General features: G+C 49.3%; 1 protein-coding gene across 5 annotated transcripts in view; it reads left to right on the top strand.

Annotated features, from left to right (window-relative positions):
• Positions 1-17,790, top strand: part of PUF60 (poly(U) binding splicing factor 60) — a 35,749-nt gene that overhangs the window by 15,422 nt on the left and 2,537 nt on the right. For 2 of the 5 annotated variants that reach the window (XM_075919844.1, XM_006128725.5), the window contains exons 2-10: positions 3,620-3,715; positions 5,431-5,520; positions 6,536-6,586; positions 12,124-12,285; positions 12,873-12,965; positions 13,951-14,164; positions 15,200-15,390; positions 16,059-16,194; positions 17,133-17,368. In XM_075919844.1, coding sequence (XP_075775959.1) covers positions 3,620-3,715; positions 5,431-5,520; positions 6,536-6,586; positions 12,124-12,285; positions 12,873-12,965; positions 13,951-14,164; positions 15,200-15,390; positions 16,059-16,194; positions 17,133-17,368 — 1,269 coding nt within the window. Of the gene's footprint in view, positions 1-3,619; positions 3,716-4,588; positions 4,674-5,430; positions 5,521-6,535; positions 6,587-12,123; positions 12,286-12,872; positions 12,966-13,950; positions 14,165-15,199; positions 15,391-16,058; positions 16,195-17,132; positions 17,369-17,790 lie in introns of those variants that run through there. The other 3 variants (XM_089776077.1, XM_089776078.1, XM_006128726.5) reach the window with 3 other exon arrangements.

Raw genomic sequence — 17,790 nt, 5'->3', positions numbered from 1 at the left:
GCTTATTAACTTAAATAATTTAAAAGAAAATGAGGAGTCCTATGGTACCTTAAAGACTAATAGGCTTACTTGGGCAGAAGCTTTTGTGGGTAAAAAGCCAATGCACCATTCTTCAAGACACTCTCTGTGATTTGAAAAGTGTGATTTGAAAAGTAATTTCCCAAGCTGTTGGATGTTAGGGGAAAAAAAGTTTAGTTTAGCTAATTCTTATGGCTTGTTTAATTCGTTAACTAGGTTTAGACTCTCACCTAAACATACAGTACAGAAAACTGCGGCAAGAGAAATCTAGAGTTGCCAAATTACAACTGTCGTTTTCTTATTGTACATTATATAACACATGCTCCTTATTGTGGAACATCGTGGCCACAGACCACAACAGTAATGCCACCCGTCTGATCCCTGTTTTATTCAGTTTGACTCCGCTTTCCCATGGGGAACCCCGTTCTCCAGTTTTCTCAAAAAAACAGACATGTCAGTGAGTTCAGTGGGGCTTACTCTAAGCACAGTGAGTTTTAGCTTTTTTGGTAACTTGATTTAAATTAATGTTGTTTTTGGTTGGGTGGGGTTTTTTGTGATTTAAATTGTGTAAATTGTAATTTAAATTAATCCACCCTATTTCTTGGAGGACTTGGTAAGACATACTGCTCCAGTTGTGCTCTGCCAGGGGATAGAGAAATACTAGAACGAGTGCACTTTCCACAATCTACCAGAGAAGAGGATGGGAAGAGAACATATTACTAGGCTTTTCTGAACAAATTCATTTGGTAACACAAAGCATTAACTCTCACATTGGCAGCAACTGGAGGACCCTCGATACTTTCATATAAAACAGTGTTTCCCAATTTTATTTGGCCACAGAACTCTCTTAAACTCGGAAGAATTTTGCAGAACCCCTAATAACAGTCTAATATATGGAGCTGAAAAATAAGTAAGGATAAACAAATGCTAAACAAGGTCATGAGATCAAGATTTAGTTTAATTTCACATATTTAAAAACAAAAATCATATAATATTTTTTAAATCATAAAATGTTATTTTAATGGAATTTTCTCTCATGGAACCCTTATTTTTACATCTCAGAACCCTGGAGTTCTGCAGAACACCATTTGGGAAATACTGATATAAAACAATATTCTTGTAGGTGCCTGTGTACAGAGTATTTGCATTGGCTTCAGCACTATCGTATGTTTGACATTTTTTTTTCAATATTTCTTTAGAGGAAGGTGGTACTAGTATGGGTCTGGGAACCAGGAACTCCGGAATTTGTATCTGCTTTGATGCTGATTTTCTATATGGTGTCAAACAGACCACTTTACTTGACCACCCTGGCGCATAAATACCTGGCTTCCCATGAGCACCAGCTCCTGCCTGCTCCCCCGGGCTGCTGCCTCTGTATTAGAGGCAGCAGCACAGGGCAGGGGAGAGGCAGCTCCATGGGAGGTTTCCCCCAACATGTAAATATAACTTCTGACATTGGGGGAGGGGGAGCGAGAGGCTGGAGCTGGCGCCGCTGGGGGAGAGCTGGGCTTGTTTACCTCCAAAGATGGGGGTTGGCAAGAGTAGCGAGCAAGGGCACCACCCCTAGTTTTTTTGTTTTTTAAATGTAAGTTACATTAACTACCCTATAATTATTTTGCACAAAGTCTGATTTAAGCAATAGGTTATACCAGACAGTTAATAGTTCTAAAAGTTTGTAATTTAATTCCTTCAGAACTCTTGGGTGAATACCATTTGCTCCTGGTGACTTATTGTTTATTTTATCAGTTTGTTTCAAAACCTTCTCTGACACCTTAAGCTCAGATTGGTTCCCTAAAAAGAATGGCTCAGGTGTGGGATTCTCACATTCTTTGTAGTGAAGACCAATGCAAAGAATTAATTTAACTTTTCCACAGTGGTTTTGTTTTTCTTTAGAGCTCCTTTAGCATCTGTCATCCAGTGGCTCCACCAGTTGTTTGACATATTGTTTTGTGTCTTTTGGTAGTTGCCACTCAGATTCCTTTTTCTAAGCCTGCATCTTTCTAAACTCATTTATCTCTCTGTCTCTTCCCAAATCTTATTGCCCTTTTATGAATTTTGTGAAGTTTTTCTACATCTTTTGTAAAGTTTCCTAATCTGCACATGCTGTTTTAGATGCCATCAGAAGGTACACTATCTCTTCTTAGTCCTGTTTCAGAGGGGTAGCCATGTTTGTGTCTGCAAAAACAAGATCTGTGGCACCTTAAAGACTAATAGATTCATTTGAGCATAAGCTTTTGTGGGTAAAAACCACTTCGTCAGATGCATGGAGTAGAAATCAGAGGAAGAAGGGAGTTATAAATTATGGGACCCGTGTTAACTAGGCCAGTTCAGTCCGGTGTGTGTGGCTCATTTCCAGCAGCTGATGGGGAGGTGTGAATACCAAGAGAGGGAAATCTGCTTTTGTAGTGAGAGAACATTCTAAATCTTATTCCGTCCTAATTCAATAGTGTTAAATTTGCAAATGAATTGCAGCTCTGCTATTTCTCTTTGTAGTCTGGTTTTAAAGTTGTTTTTGTAAAGGGATGGTGATTTTTAAATGTGTTACTGAGTGTCCAGTTAGGCATGTTAAAAAGCGTGTGTGTGTGTGTTTTTGTAAATGTATAACTACTGACATTTTCAGCAGTTACACGATTGTGCCTTAAGCTTGCTCCCCACAAACAACGGCTTCTGCCTGCTCCCCTCCTTTCTGCTCCCCAGTGCTACTACCTCTGATAAAGATGCAGCAGTACCTGGAAAGTGGGGTTGGACCTTGATTGTTTCCATGAAGGTTAGCCAATGAGTCCAGGCTCATCAGTTAACTGTTTAAGTGTGTAGGCTAACATATCCTTAATCCAAGTGTATACAGCAACACCACCTCCCTTTTTTCCCTGCTTAGCCTTCCTGAGCAAGCTATACCCTTCAATACCAATATTCAAATCATTTTTAGAACTTGTGACCACTAGACCTGGACAAGAGGGCATAGAGGGCTTGATAAGTTGCCCTGTTCTGGTCATTCCCTATGAAGCATCTGGCCCTGGCCAGAGTCAAAAAATGGAGTGCTGGGCTAGATGGACTATTGGTCTGAGCCAGCATGTCCATTATGTTCTCCTGGTGGGGGATGAGGGATGGGGGAAGCAGGGGTGCTAGCCTTAGATGAGAGTGCATTAACAGGACTCAACAATTAGGGCAATGTACTCGCCCGCGGCAAATAGATTTTAGCCCGGCACGGCGCCGCAGCACGATCAGCACATTTGTAGCGCGGTCTGCGCATGCGCAGCGTGCCAAACCATGCAGCTGGCGAGCGGGGCTCGCTGCCTCTTGTCAAGCCCTGCGCTTTAAGATAGGGAATTGTGAGATGAGCTGCAGAAGAACAGTTGCAGCTTGTGTATCTGGAGTGTTTAGCAGAGTGTGTGAGTGATGGGATGGACTTCTCAAAGGAGCTGGCTGGGATCTTAAAGCAAAAGGTTACATGAGATGTTAGAAAAGCCCCCTCTGCAAGGCTCAGAGCTGTGGATTGATTTCTGAACCTGACTGCTCTGGACTCTGGAGGCTCGGTGTCTCTGTAAAAGGAAACTGGACATTTTAACAGGGACAGACTTCATGGCATTTTTTTCTGTTCCAGGGTACTGAGTCCATAAAGTTGGAAAATGGACAGAGCACAGCAGCTAAGTTAGGACTTCCTCCTCTCACCCCGGAACAGCAGGAAGCACTTCAGAAGGTGAGTGGTCATAGTGTGGCCTTTCTTTAGCACTTCCTGATCGCTAGTGTCAGACTTGCTACCGCAGAGGGGAGCACACCTGGTGGGGAACCTGCCTGCCAGGAATACATTGGGAATACTGACTGCACTGTCCCTGCACCTGAGCTCTTAGAATCATGCCCAAGAAATGTTTTTTCTTTGTTGGGAGTTCCTAGTAGCTGCATAGGAACATTGTGGGATGTACTTTATTTAAAAAACTCTGAGATCAAAGTAGATAACTGATCTTCAACTTCTATTAAGAGGTTTCTCTGATCCCCGTGATGATGAGATGTTGCTGCCCCAGAGTCCCTGGGCTCCACAATGAATAGATTCCAGAAATGCCCCAGCTGAATCCTCTGTAGGATTCATGCTAGAACACATTGTAAAATCTCTCTACCTCTCCTGTGCTCTCTGGCAGCTAATTACTTGTCACTTCATTATAAGGGAACTTTTAATGTGCTGCAAAGATTATTTTTAATCCCTTTGGAGCCAAGCTATTTTAATTGTAGAACAAAATCCATCCCAACTCTGACCTCTGGTCCTTGATTCCATGTGTGCAGCTGGTGAGGACATTATTGCTGACTTCTGGCTTCCATCCCCAGTGGGAATGAGTAATGTCTAACTTGTTGAGAGGAGAGCAGAGTTGGGAATGGAGGGGAAGGTGGGAGCTGTGGGCTAGGTGTCTCCCAGATTCTGGTGAGGCAGGTATGCCATTGTACTCTGTAGGCTTGGTGTAAATGTTCCCATAATGCTGAAGCTGCTTGTGTGTCTGTGTTTGGCTCGCAGTGTGAAACGGCCTCGTTTCCTCTGGCTGCTCCATAGCTGACAGATGTAAATCCCCTTGTCCGTTTCCAGGTTTCCGAAGCACCCGTCTCAAATCCACGGTTTAGAGCCTGCCGTTCCCCGGCACCTCCCAAACACGTTCAGCAATGGAAAGCAGGTGCCTTTGGGTGGGGTTGGCTGAATCTGTCCATCCTGTCCCCTTGACATGGCACGTCCATGGGTATTAGTGTCCCGTTGATTAGGAGCCTCCATCTCAACATCATTGGATGTGCAAGGCTCAATGCTTTCCAGAGTGGTGGAAGGCTGCAGAAAGGAAACACAGATCAGCCTTGTAGCCATAGGTTAGGGGACTGGCAGAGGGAGCTGGAGTATGTAGGACCCACAGCTCCTGCTTATAAAGATAGTGTAGGCCAGCTCTGACAAGGAAAGGAAGGGATGCGCTCAGTGCAGAGTCTGGGCATGGGGAATAGGTGCCACCTCGCTCTTTGTAGAACCTTTTGTCCAGATGTTCTGTGAGTGGAGAGGACTTGAAGGAAGCTATCTGTCCTGCCCTCATCTCAGCAGGTAAGGTGCTGTGGTGGGTGCTGAGGGGCAGAGGGAGGCAGAGGGAAATGCTGAGTGTGTAGTGCATGATGCTTTCCTAACATTGCAACTGCTGACTCTTGAGTACTCTCAGTCCTTGCTCAAGCATTGTGCTGTATTTCAGGGTGAACAACTCCAAGATGCTGACCAAGACCATAGGAAGCTGTTGGCCCTTGACTAATGTAAAGTGCCTTAGTGCTTGGGGCCAGAGCACTGAGAAGCACCAGGGTAGCCAGTTGAGGGTTATGGGGAATATATGTAATTGAATGTCTTTCCCTGGCCCCTTGTGCAGTTGTAAGCCTTGTGACTATGGAGTCTGTATTTCCTTCCAGGCAAAGAAGTATGCGATGGAGCAGAGTATCAAGAGCGTGCTGGTGAAGCAAACCATCGCCCACCAGCAACAGCAGCTCACTAACCTTCAGGTGAGAGACCACTCTGGGCTGGTCCCCTTGCTTTTACTCTCCCCACAAGGTGGAGCCTTTTATGCACTTAGAAACAGAGCACAGCCCTGAGGTCTGCCGGGAGCCAGGTACTTGCACTTCTGTTTCCACAGTGAAATCGAAGTATGTCGTCTTCAGCCCTGTTAAGGAAATCTCCCTCCTGCCCTCATGCATTCCCCCCCCCCCTCTTTTCCCCAAGAAAGTAGACTGCCTTAGGAAGGGAAGCCAATGCTTCTCTTCTGTTGGCGGGCTAGGCATTTTTTTTCAGTTGCCAGAAAATTAAAGCATCTGCTCTGAGTTCCATTGCCAACCTGAAGCTAAGGTGGTGTCCGGGGTTACTGGGAGCAGAACCCTTTCACCATCCTTCCCCCGAAGAGAAGGTGCCAGTCTCTGGCCTTGCTGGCAGTGTCACCTCTGCCATAGACTCTGTAGATTTTGCTTGGAACTCCAGCTGGTTCTCCCTGCTAGTGCAGGACTGTCTGTGTCCTGGGAGACCCCTCTGCTGCTACATCCCCCTTCCTTCTGAGATTCCTTGTCTAGAGCTCACTGCCTCCTCTGCTTGAGGTTAAAGAGCCCGGCATAAAGATTTAGGGGGGTTGTATGTTTACAAAATGTTGAAGTGGGGCTGTGCCAGCTGCATTAGGCAACTCTGGCCTTTCAGGGCTGTGTATGTTTCTGGGCAATTGCTCTAGATGAGGGTCTCCTTGTAATCACTGGGGGTGAATCAATGACAGTGGTTACAGAGGTTACTATTGCCCTCGGGAGAAGACCCTGCTTCCTGAGGCAGTGGCAGCAGCACACCCCCACCCAGAGTTGGTGGGACTGGCATCTGCAGGGTCCCAGCGCTGGACAGTCCTTGGGACCGGGCAGTGAGGGGCAAGTAAGGAGAGGCCTCTCCCACAGGTTCCCTGTGCCGTCGCTCTCTGCTTGAGTTTTTACAAACAGCCATAGTATGCTCAGCTCCAACAGACTGAACTCTGTCTTTACTGTCTTTCAGATGGCAGCAGTGACAATGGGCTTTGGAGATCCTCTCTCACCTTTACAATCGGTCAATAGACATATTCACTTCTTCTTGGGCACTTTGTCTTAGTCAGGGCCTAGAGTGGGGAAGTATTTAGTGGTAATACAATGCTCCTAACAAACCCAGCACAATTCTCCCACATACACACCTGCTATGGACAAGCACAGCAAAGAGACAAAGTAAACTCCCCAAAGGAAGACCTTGGGCTGGGTACAGTCTGCTGTGACACTGGCACCCTGGGCCTTGGAGTCAATTACAAAGAGAGCTTTAGATTTCAAGCAGTTCTGAACACCTGTGAAATTGTGGGAGCCACCTTTCTAGGGATGCTACAGACCTAAAAGTAACTGCCAAGGTAACTCACAAATGGGCAATTGGTTAAGAAACCAGCACACAGAATATCAGAGACCTGGTAGCTGTAGTGCTGGGAAAGATGGGGGCAAAGCGGACTTTCAGAGCATGTCCTAGACCAGACACGAGACTTCTGTTGCTGTGCACACTTGTAGGCTAGGGTAACTTGACATGTGTTTCAAGTAAAGCAACGAGAAGTGGAGCAAAAAGAACAATGAAGCTATTCAAAGAAAAGCAGTGCAGATCCATAGTGCTTGACGTTTCTAATCTATCCTCATGGTGTCTGATTTATCTGGGATTATCAGTCCCCATCCCTTCTAGACATGTGGGATACTGGCAGTCTCATATGTGGGACATAACCCCCCCCCCCATTTAAAAGATCACTTGTAAATGGTTCCTTGTCTAGCTGAAATGTAATTTCTCTGGTTGGTGAAAATGCAGCATGGAGGCTGTGCCCCAAGGAGAAAGATGCATTAAAACTAGAGAAGCTTGAGAACTGGGGAGCCAAAATGGCATTTGTGGAGGCAGGTGAGCTTAAGAATGGGACCGGAAGAGCCATCTTGGCTTGCAGGTAGCAGGGCTAGTTCCAAGCCAGGTTTTCCAATAACCCTCTTTTGCAATTAATTTAGATACTTTTTCATCTCCCAGATCACTAGTTCTGCTACAGTATATTTTGCAGCCCATGTCATGCACAGTTGAGTAACAGAGATGAAAACGTATAATAATGATAGAGGATGTGTTTAACAGGCCCTTCCAGATTAGTCATTGGCATAGTATTGTAATTCCTCCTTTTAAAAAATGCCTCCTCCTCCTGGGAGCCAGCAACTGTTGCCCGAGGGGCAGAAATACTAGAAGTGAAGGCTTTGCCTGGATCAGGCATCACACTGTGTTGTGAATTCAGTGTCATTAAGATCTCCCTTTCCCCAGCAAATTCTTTATCTTAAGGCCTGTTGGGAGTGTGGAGAGCAAGTCTACCGGAAGAACAGGACAGTCTCCACTGACAGAACCCACAAGGCCCATGGGGGAGGGAAGTGCAGCTTGAACCTCCTGTTAGCATTGTGTTGGCCCTAGTCAAAGCTCCCGATCCAGCAGCCCTTTCCAGGGAGTGTTATTGTGCAGGGTTTCACCTTGTCACTTCACCAAAACAGGCAGGTTCCTTGCATAAGTGCATCAACAGTGCAAATGAAAACAGTGGTGCTTTGCACGTTGCTTCCCTCACTTTGGGCTCCACCCTGAAAGGTGCATGTGAATGTGTGCTTAACCCTCACTAACAGCACTGTCAGTACATAAGGACTTGACTGGCCACCTGAGGGTGGGGCGGAGTCCTTACTGTCAGTTTACAGATGGGGAAGGAGAAAGGTCAAGTGCCCAGCCCAGAGCTATGGAGGAGTCACTGGTAGGACCAGGATTCACGTGCAGGCATTCTTGGCACCTGGTCCTGCACTAAGTTCACAAGACTCTTAGCTCACTGCACCGCTGGTGCTGGTACTCTACATGTGCCTGTTACATCGTGCTCTGGTGCAACCCTAGCTTGCTGGCCCAGATAGCTAATATAAAGGAGTGTAAATGGGTTCCTTAGGACAGGACTCCTGCTGCTGGAATCTCCCGCTTGTATAGAAGGATTAGAATGTGGCTTTCCCACTGTGAGGATTGCTGCCTTGGGAAAAGGCTAGTGCTGTCTGTCTTGTCTCTGGGGCAGGTGCCTTTGGAGGAGAAACAAATGCTCCCTTTGGGTACACATCTAACCCTAACCCTTTGGGTACACACCTTTAAAGTCGTGGAAAAGCCCTCTGCCTGGAACACGGGTCTCAGGCTGGCTAGCATAGTTAGGAAACGGTTTAAGTTATAGTAAAATGGGAGGGTAGCAAGAGGGAAGATCTGAGCACGCAGCACAACATCGGAGATGTTGAATAAAATTAATCAAGGAACCAAAGAACGTGAAGAGAAGAAATTATCTAATTGCATGTATACCTGTGCTAGGAGCCTGGGTAACAAACGGGGAATTGGAATTGCTCATTTATGAGCATAAACTTGATCTAGTTGGTATGACTGAAACCTGGTGGGCTGGTTCACCCAACTGGAATGTTAAGATCAATGGTTCTAGCCTATTTTAGAAGGCTCCAAGGAGGGGAGGGGGGCATTTCATGTGAAAATGCATTAGTAGTTTGCCTGTTGCTGATACCTTCAGAAAAGGCAGATGAGAGCACAAGAGGGGTCCTAGTTGGTGTCCGCTACAGACTTACAAAGCCCACGAGTGAATAGGATGACTGCATGCACCCAACTACAATGTGTATGAATAAAAGCAGTCAATCATGGGGCTTCAGTTTGAGTCACGTATATTGGCAGTCTTGTGCTGCCAGTATGGAAACAACTTTGGAATTTCTAAATATTATAGATGACTATTCCCTATCTCAAAACGTACTGCAGCCAACATAGGGAATGCTATGCAAGATCTTGTCCTCATAGAAAGAGGAACTGATTAAATTGACCTAAAAATTGATTGTAGCATTATACAGGTGATTTGGACTTGATCACATTTATAATTGGCAAGCAGAACAGAGTCCAGAATAGTAATAGAGATACGTTGTGCTTTTAATAGGGCCAATAGTACAAAGCTGAAAATAGTTGAGCCAGATTAGCTGGGAGGAAGCATTTAATAAAAAAGAATGTGAATAAGGAGGTTCCCATAACACCACTACCAAGGAAGAAGGCCAGTTTTAGAGGGGAAGTGAAGACAGTGGTAAAACCCCAAAAATAAATCTATAACATCAGAGGTTTCCAGTGGTGGGCTTTCACTCCCTTGGCAGATGGCATTGCAGCGATCCCTAGTGTTCAGAGGATGCCAGTTTGCTCAGCTTAGCACAGCGTGACCTCATATGTTCGGTGCATGTATAGAATGGCATCCTCAGAACAGCATGTCCTTGCACCCACCATATGGACGAGGTCACATGATGTGGAAGATGCTGTTTTGTAGAGCAGTGTGTTCTACAGGTTGGCATCCTCCATGCTGGGAATACTGCATTAATATGGGGTTGTGTCTGCACAGGGTGGGGAACCCCGATGCAACAAGTGGAAGAAAGAGAAATCTGATAGTAATCAATGTTGGCTTCTCAAGGGTGGGAAGATTGAGACACTGGACTGGAGAGAATGTGCCTCTTTTTAACCTGGCTTGCAGGGTTTTGGAGCTACCATAAAATCTCATTTAAAGCCATAAAATACAGAGCCCCAATTGGCAAAACAAAACCTTTGGTTGAGTCTAGGTTCAATGTTAGTCTAACAGCTGAAGCCCAGCACTGTGGTGTGAGAGTCAGGGTTGATGCCCTCCTCCAGCAGTGCTAGGAATCTGTCCCAGCAGAGGCTGAATTTTCAGCTGCAAGCAGCTACTTCCCTGCTCACTCTGAGAGCCTCACATGCCCCTGGCATTTACGATGTGGTGGCTTGTCATACAGTCCCTGCTCTGTTCATAGCTTGATTGCAGAGCCCCCCCCCCCCGGCCACCCTTTTTACCATGTGAGTTGTGGCATCCCTAGACAGGGCACAGAACGCTGAGCTCAAGTGCTCACCCTTATGCCAGAGCTCGTCATTCAGTCAGGCCTTAAAGCATGGCCCTTTTGGGGGGGTTGTCTGTTCACAGAGCTCCCTACTTGGTGTGGAGCACTGTGGGATTGGCATGGGGAGGAAGGCATTGAGACTATTGCTGCCTTTGGCCTCCTGAAAAGGCCCTCACCACTTGGCTTTCATTCCAGCTGTTCCAGGCAGAATAAGAATGTAGCCGTGTGCAAGTCTCCAGTGTGCTAGAATGCAGTGCTGCTGATTATAGGGAACTGCCTCTGCAAGGCTCTCCTTTCTGCCCTGGTCCCTATGCATGCTGATAAGATCAGATTGGGCCAGTGTGGCCGAGCACGCAGCACTTTCCTAGGTGAAACTCTTAGAACTGCCATGTGGCTTGGAGAAAGCGTGCTCTGGGGATACCAACTGGGGAGCGACCAGGTTCCCCTTGCAAACACATTTTCCAACAGATGCAGGAGAACAGCCCAGAGGCGGAGTCTCTGGGCTGTACCAATATAGCTGCCAGTACCAATGGGAGATGCTAACTTTGAGCACCCCAGACTAAGGATGTTAAGTATTGGGTATTTCACTAATCAAACAGTGGATGCATTTTTGCATTGACTGTTTGATTAGTCGACAGGGCAGTGCTGCCCCTTTGAAATGCCGCCACAGTGTTTCAAAGGGGGGCAGCGCCGCACAGCTGATCCCAGGCTTAGCACCGCATGGAACCTGGGGTCAGCTGGGGACTCCAGCGGACCCTGGGCTCTGTGCAGCGCTGCCCCTTTTGTTTCAAAGGAGCAGCACCACACTGAGCTAGGGATCAGCTGTGTGGCGCTGTCCCTTGAAACGCTGCCGCGGCATTTCACAGGCACAGCACCGCGTGGAGTCCAGGCTCCTTGTGGTGCTGCCACTTTGAAGTAACCCCCACTTCCCCCCACCCCTCCGCTGCCTCCATCTGATAGAGGCAGCAAGGGGTGAGGGAAGCAACTAGTCGACTATCCTGTCGACTAGTCCTTAACATCCCTACCCCAGACTTTACCAAGAGAAGAGTTTTGTTTACTCATTGGATTTTGCTTGTGGAGCTATGTAGTGCAGGTGGTGCCCAGTGTCGGTCCCTTGAAAGCTAAGGGGGGAGAGGGGAGAAGGTGTTACCCAGTGCCAAACCCAGGGAGTGGAGGGTGGTGGTGCTCAGTGCTAGCTCCCTTGATGCCTGGGGTGGAAGAACATGAGAGCATGTGGTGCCCAGGATCTCTTGCTGTGCCAGGCAGGACAGGAGGGATGGCTGTTAGTGCCTGATGTTGGATCCCTTGCTGTCTGGAGGGGGAAGCTGTTTTAGAATGACGGTATTCCCCCTGCTGCAGGCATTGCCTGAGATGTGATCTTGTCAGGGTGGGTTGGAATTAGGGCTGCTGAGGTGGCAGAGCATATCAGAGACTTGACTGTGCCCCGGGAGTGAGCCTTACTGCCCATTCACTCCCCAACAGTCCATGCACTGAGCAGGAAAAGATTTCTGTACCACTAAGAGTGTGCCAGGCTGTGCTGAAGGCAACGAGGAGCTGCTTGCTGTTGGGTCACAGCTCCTGGGGAGGGAGGGACGGGGGAGAGAGCTGTCCTGGTATCTGTGATTACCCCCTATGCTAACCAGCCAGTTCTTCTTTCCAAAACAGATGGCAGCTCAGAGGCAACGGGCCCTGGCCATCATGTGTCGTGTCTATGTGGGCTCCATATACTACGAACTGGGAGAAGACACCATCCGCCAGGCCTTTGCTCCATTTGGACCTATCAAAAGTATTGACATGTCCTGGGATTCTGTTACAATGAAACACAAGGTTGGTTCACAGCCCCTAGCCGTGGTTTCTGTTATTCTGAAGTCCCCCCTGCATGCACCCAGGGAAGGAGGAACCTTCACACTGTTAGTCTGCAGTTTAGAGCCAGCAATGGTTCCTATTACATTCTGCTGCAGGTTATGGGTGCACATCTGGAGCTGGAGTTTTGGGGATTGAATGTAATGGCCTCCTGCCCTGCCCTGCCCTGGTTTTTAGTGTCACCAGAAACCATAGTAATGACTGACCGCAGCATGTGGTGCCACTGTAGGGATGTTGGCCACGGAGCCTGGGAAATGCTGAGCAGTTAGCTGGCCTTGTATGTGTGCACTAGCCTTTTGCCCTTGCTAAAAAGCCTGTTCTATGTATGAACAGCTCAGGAAGCAAGTGGCTGCAAATCTGTTCAGGGCTTTCATGCTCTCTGTTTTAGCATGCTGCAGGGAAAGGCTTTGGGGGTGGGACTCCCTGGCTGACCAGGTGGGCCCTGGCACAGTGTGAGGGACAGGCTGCATTAGTTGGCAGAATGAGAGCACTAGGGGTGCAACAAGAAGAGACTGGTACAATTTAATAGGGGTTCCCCTCTGTCTTCCTAGGGCTTTGCTTTCGTGGAATATGAGGTGCCTGAAGCTGCGCAGTTGGCCTTGGAGCAGATGAACTCTGTCATGCTGGGCGGGAGAAACATAAAGGTGAGTGACGGCAGGCCGCGTGATGCGGGAGTGCTGCTGTTTGCGTTACAGGGATGGGGCTCTTCAGATGGCCAGGGGATTCCAGCTGCATCTGAGGGCTTACTGCTGTCAGAAAAGCTGGGTTCCTAGGAGATCTGTTCTTTTCAGTGTGCCCCCTGTCTCCACTCGCTGATAACTGGCTGGCTCTTGGCACTTGCCTCTGGAGAGGGCCCATTCAGTGTTAAAATACACTAGAAGGAGGGGGAAGGGTGTTGTACTCTGCACAGAATGGGAGCATTTTGTGGGTAAGATGTGGAGGTTAGCAGCCAGGTCCTGAGCAGAGAACAGACAAGTGACTGCCGACCCTGCTTGTGCCTGTTGGACTCCACCCAAAGAAGGCTCTGGGGTAACCTAAAAGGGTCAAGTACAATCTGAAAGAAACAAGGAACTTGAGCTTCATATTCCCAGCCGTGAAGCAAGAGGTTCTCTGACAGGCTGAGACACTTCGGTGGCGTTCCTTTTTCGCTGCCTCTGGAAGTCCAGGGTCTTTACATCTCTCACCAGAATCCTTTCCTCTTGCCTCGCTTTTCAGGCTGTTTCAGTGCCTGCTTGATTATGCGTTTGGGGTAGCTCCAGAGAATAGTGTGGAGGCTTTTTGCCCTGCCTGCATCATTGTTCTCGTCTCTTAGAAGCTGGTCGCTAGTTGGGGAGGGAAGGTGCAAGTATGAAGTGCGCTTGCTCAGTAGCGTAGCTAGTGTCTCAGAGAACGTCCTGTGTCTTGGTAACCCTGAGATCTCGTGGGAGCCTTGTGGAGTTGCTGGAGACTGCAGCCCAGATATGACAATTAGTTGTGGCTCTGGTGCTAGTTGCCATGCCATGGAAAATATTCTGTGGTTTTCACTAGGTTCAATGGCTCCCAACATTTGCAGTCCTGGTGTTGAAAGTGAGTCACAGTGCTGGCTCTTGGAGTGCTCAGAGGTGTTTACATTTGCTTTGCTCTCCACAGGTTGGTAGGCCTAGTAATATTGGCCAGGCACAGCCAATCATAGACCAACTAGCAGAGGAGGCACGAGCTTTCAACCGCATCTACGTGGCATCTGTTCACCAGGACCTGTCAGATGATGACATTAAGAGTGTGTTTGAGGCCTTTGGGAAGATTAAGTCCTGCACACTAGCCAGGGACCCCACAACAGGGAAGCACAAAGGCTATGGCTTCATTGGTAAATTGACAGCTGTGATACTTGTCATGGGATGGGGTGGGGGTATCATTGGGATGGGTTTTGTCTGCTTCCTCCAGTGGCAGTGAACTTCTGCTTTCAGCAAGTGGCGGACTGAGTAGCCCATGGCCAGACATCAGAGTGCTGCCTGGCTTTCAGTTGGACACTGGAATCTGACAGGTAGAACCTCCCAAATCCGGGACTCTCTGGTCTGGCTATGTCCGTGGTCCGGCAATCCCCGGAGGTAGAAGTGGGAGCCAGCCGGAGAACAAGGAGAACCCCTGGCATCAGGTGGGCCAGGCAGCCAACGAGGAGCCCCTACCCTCTCTGGGGAACTCCCTGCAGCAACAGAGCCTGGTGGCGCCCGGCCAAGAAACCGCCGGCAGGAGCAGGACTGACTCTGGTGGTGGCCAGGGAACCCCAGAAACTCCTAACAGCATCTGGCATGGGAGCCCTGGCCAGAGAACCCTCGGCAGCAGCGGGGGAGTCTTGGTCAGGGATCCCCGGGGAATCCCCAGTGGCAGTGGGGCTGGTGGCCAGGTGGTCCTGGAACAGAACCCCGGGAAGCCTGGTGGCAGTGGGGCCAGCAGCACCTAGGCGGTCCTGTCCAGAGCCTGGGGACCTCTGGTGACAGTGACCAGCAGCTGAGTGGGAGCCCCAGCCTTGGGGGCCCAGGAGTGGGACAGCAAGCAGAGGAGCATTAACATCCCCTGTCCAGCAAAGTCCGTCGTTCGCGACCGCTCTGGTCCCGAGGCTGCCAGACCTGGGGTGTGATGAGAACCGTCTCCCTTTCTGCTGCATGTTTGAGAAGCTCCTGGGTAATCGGAGGGGCTTGGAGCATGATCTGAGAAGTGAGGGAGTGGTTGGCAAGGGCAGTGATGGCTGGCACTCTCCACCATCATGTTCCTAGAAGCCAGACTGAAGCTGTTCAGGGAAAGACATCTGAGATTAGCAGGCAGCGTGTGGGGCACTGACGGCGAGAGCCCGAAAGTCCCATCTTTAAGGAGCACGCAGTTAGGAGTCAAATTACCATTTCAGAGTATGAGAAGGCACAGTCATCGCAAGATGCTGTCTCATCAATGAACCTCTTTGACTTGGGTGGCCAATATCTCCGGGTTGGCAAAGCTGTCACTCCCCCAATGCCTCTCCTAACACCTGCAACACCAGGAGGATTACCCCCTGCAGCAGCTGTGGCTGCAGCAGCTGCCACAGCAAAGATAACAGCTCAGGTAAGAAACAGAACAGCAGGACTTGCAATGAGGTGGGTGAGTGTGTGCACTGTTGTAGAGCCCAGCGATCCAGGTTCAGCTAGTGCCCTGTAGGAGCATCTGGCTAAGTGACCTTTGTTGCGCCTACAGGCTAGTTCTCCCGGCCTCTTGTGGAGACTGACCTAAGGGTAGTGGGGTGTGCAGCCCCGGTTCAGTCTTGGGTCTGTAGGAACTGGCCTTGCTCGCGTCACGAGGCTGATTGGTTTCAATGCAGTTTGATTGTTCTGAAGCAGTTGCTTGCAGTGTTGTCTCAGTAGGGCCATGCTGGAAGAAAGAGAGGTGCTGAGGAAGTGGGGAAGCTTTTTGCTTTGGAATTGACTCCATCTGCCTGAACTGTCCTGAAGACTCTGGGTTGGGGAGCCCTTGGCATATCTGTCCCTCAGGGCTCGCTAGATGAGCTGCTTGGCTTTGGGTGATAAGTATGGGCAAGTGCCTGCCCTTCTGGGGGTTGGTATATGGTGGCTGTGGTGTCTGATCAAGTTGAGCTGCATACATTGCTCTGCTCTGTCCAGTGGCTGAGCTGGGCCTGGTAGTTTGTAGAGCAGTTTGCTGGCCCCTGCGGCCCGGCTCTTTGGTAAGTCTCTCTGAATGCCCTGAGCAGAACTAACACTCTGACTTTTCTCTTGTAGGAAGCAGTGGCAGGAGCTGCAGTCCTTGGCACGCTAGCAACACCTGGGCTGGTGTCACCAGCACTGACCCTGGCCCAGCCTCTGGGGGCATTACCGCAGGCCGTAATGGCAGCGCAGGCACCTGGAGTCATTACGGGTATGGCTGCTCTTCGTTCTCTCATTTCCACTGCTATTCCAAGACCGCACTAGTCCCCACAGCTGTAGTGGCTTCTGGGGAAGTGGGGTCAGGAGCCAACTCCTTTTTCTCAAGTATCAGACCCTCATGGCTCCTGTAGAGGGCAGCGAGAGCTCAGTGGACGAGAAGATCCGTGAGATGTAGCTGGGCACCGTGGCTGGTCCTGCAGCCATGAGGATTGATGCAAGGGACAAGGTTGCAGTTCCCTTGCATCCTCTTTGATCAGGAGAATAACTTTGTTCTTTTGTGAGTCTTGTACTCGGGGAAATGAACCCATCTCTGAAGGAGGGGTGAGAGCAGACTTGTGGGCGTGTGTTGGGCAGGCAGCCCACCAGTGCCCTAAAAGGGCTTAAGTATCAGAGGGACAGCCGTGTTAGTCTGGCTCTGCAAAAGCGACAAGGAGTCCTGTGGCACCTTATAGACTCACAGATGTTTTGGAGCATAAGCTTATGCTCCAGTCCATCTGTTAGTCTGTAAGGTGCCACAGGACTCCTTGTCGCTTATAAAAGGGCCTGCAACTGAATTGTACTTTTGGGTTGCAGAGTTCTGATTTCTCCTTGCACTGCTTTATGTGGTGAGTGCGGCAAGGGCCCGGAGCCAGCAGGGACATAGTGCCCTGAGCAAAAGCATCACAGTGGTCGCTTTACCTCACACAAACCAGATGCAGCCCCGTCTCGCTGTCTGCCCATCCCCTCGGGGGTGCATTGTGACTGGCAGGAGAGTCTTTCTTCTCGCCTGTTTGCCCTGGTGGTCAGGCTCTCTGTGGCAGTTACTAAAACCCTTCCTCCTAATTCCATGAGGCCGGGTGTTCCTGGCTGGCTTTCTTCCTGGTGCGGCAGCGTGCCAGTCCTAGCGGTAAGCTCTTTTTACCTCTCTTGAATCTGTGTATTCACTTGCAGGTGTGACCCCCGCTCGACCGCCTATCCCAGTCACTATTCCCCAGGTGGGGGTAGTGAATCCTATCCTGGCAAGCCCCCCCACATTGGGTCTGTTGGAGGCCAAGAAGGAGAAGGAGGAAGAGGAGATCTTCCAAGAATCAGAGAGGCCTGAAATGCTCAGTGAGCAGGAGCACATGAGCATATCGGGCAGCAGTGCCCGTCACATGGTGATGCAGAAACTGCTTCGCAAGCAGGAGGTGAGCGTGCTCCTGAGTGACTGGATTCCCAGGGACCCAGTGCAGCCTACAGGTCACAAGGCTGGCTTGGATCTGTCTTAGTTCTGTCCAGCTTAGCAATACTGTGTATGGTGCAAAGTCACAAAGGGGGTGTTCCCTAGATGTCTTACTGAGTTATGCTTCGTGCAGTTGCCGGTATCGTAACCAGTCATCACTTGCTTTGGGTGAAGGATCTGGCTTTTCCCCCTCTGCCGTGAAAGGAGGAGCTCTGTAGCGAGGTGCTTTGCACAGACACATGCCACTGCTGTGCCCTGTTCCCCAGCAATTAGACCAAAGATGCTGATGAACTATTAGGACACTATAGTCACTGATGTCCTGGCCCCCAAATTTCTCCCTGGTCTGTAATTCCCACATGCCACCATGGTTTGTCATTAGCCAGTGGC

The sequence above is a fragment of the Pelodiscus sinensis genome, chromosome 2 (assembly GCF_052426305.1).
Source record: "Pelodiscus sinensis isolate ZL-2025 chromosome 2, ASM5242630v1, whole genome shotgun sequence".
NCBI lineage: Eukaryota > Metazoa > Chordata > Testudines > Trionychidae > Pelodiscus > Pelodiscus sinensis.
Note: the sequence above shows the minus strand (reverse complement) of the source record. Positions and strands in the feature narration are given on the sequence as shown.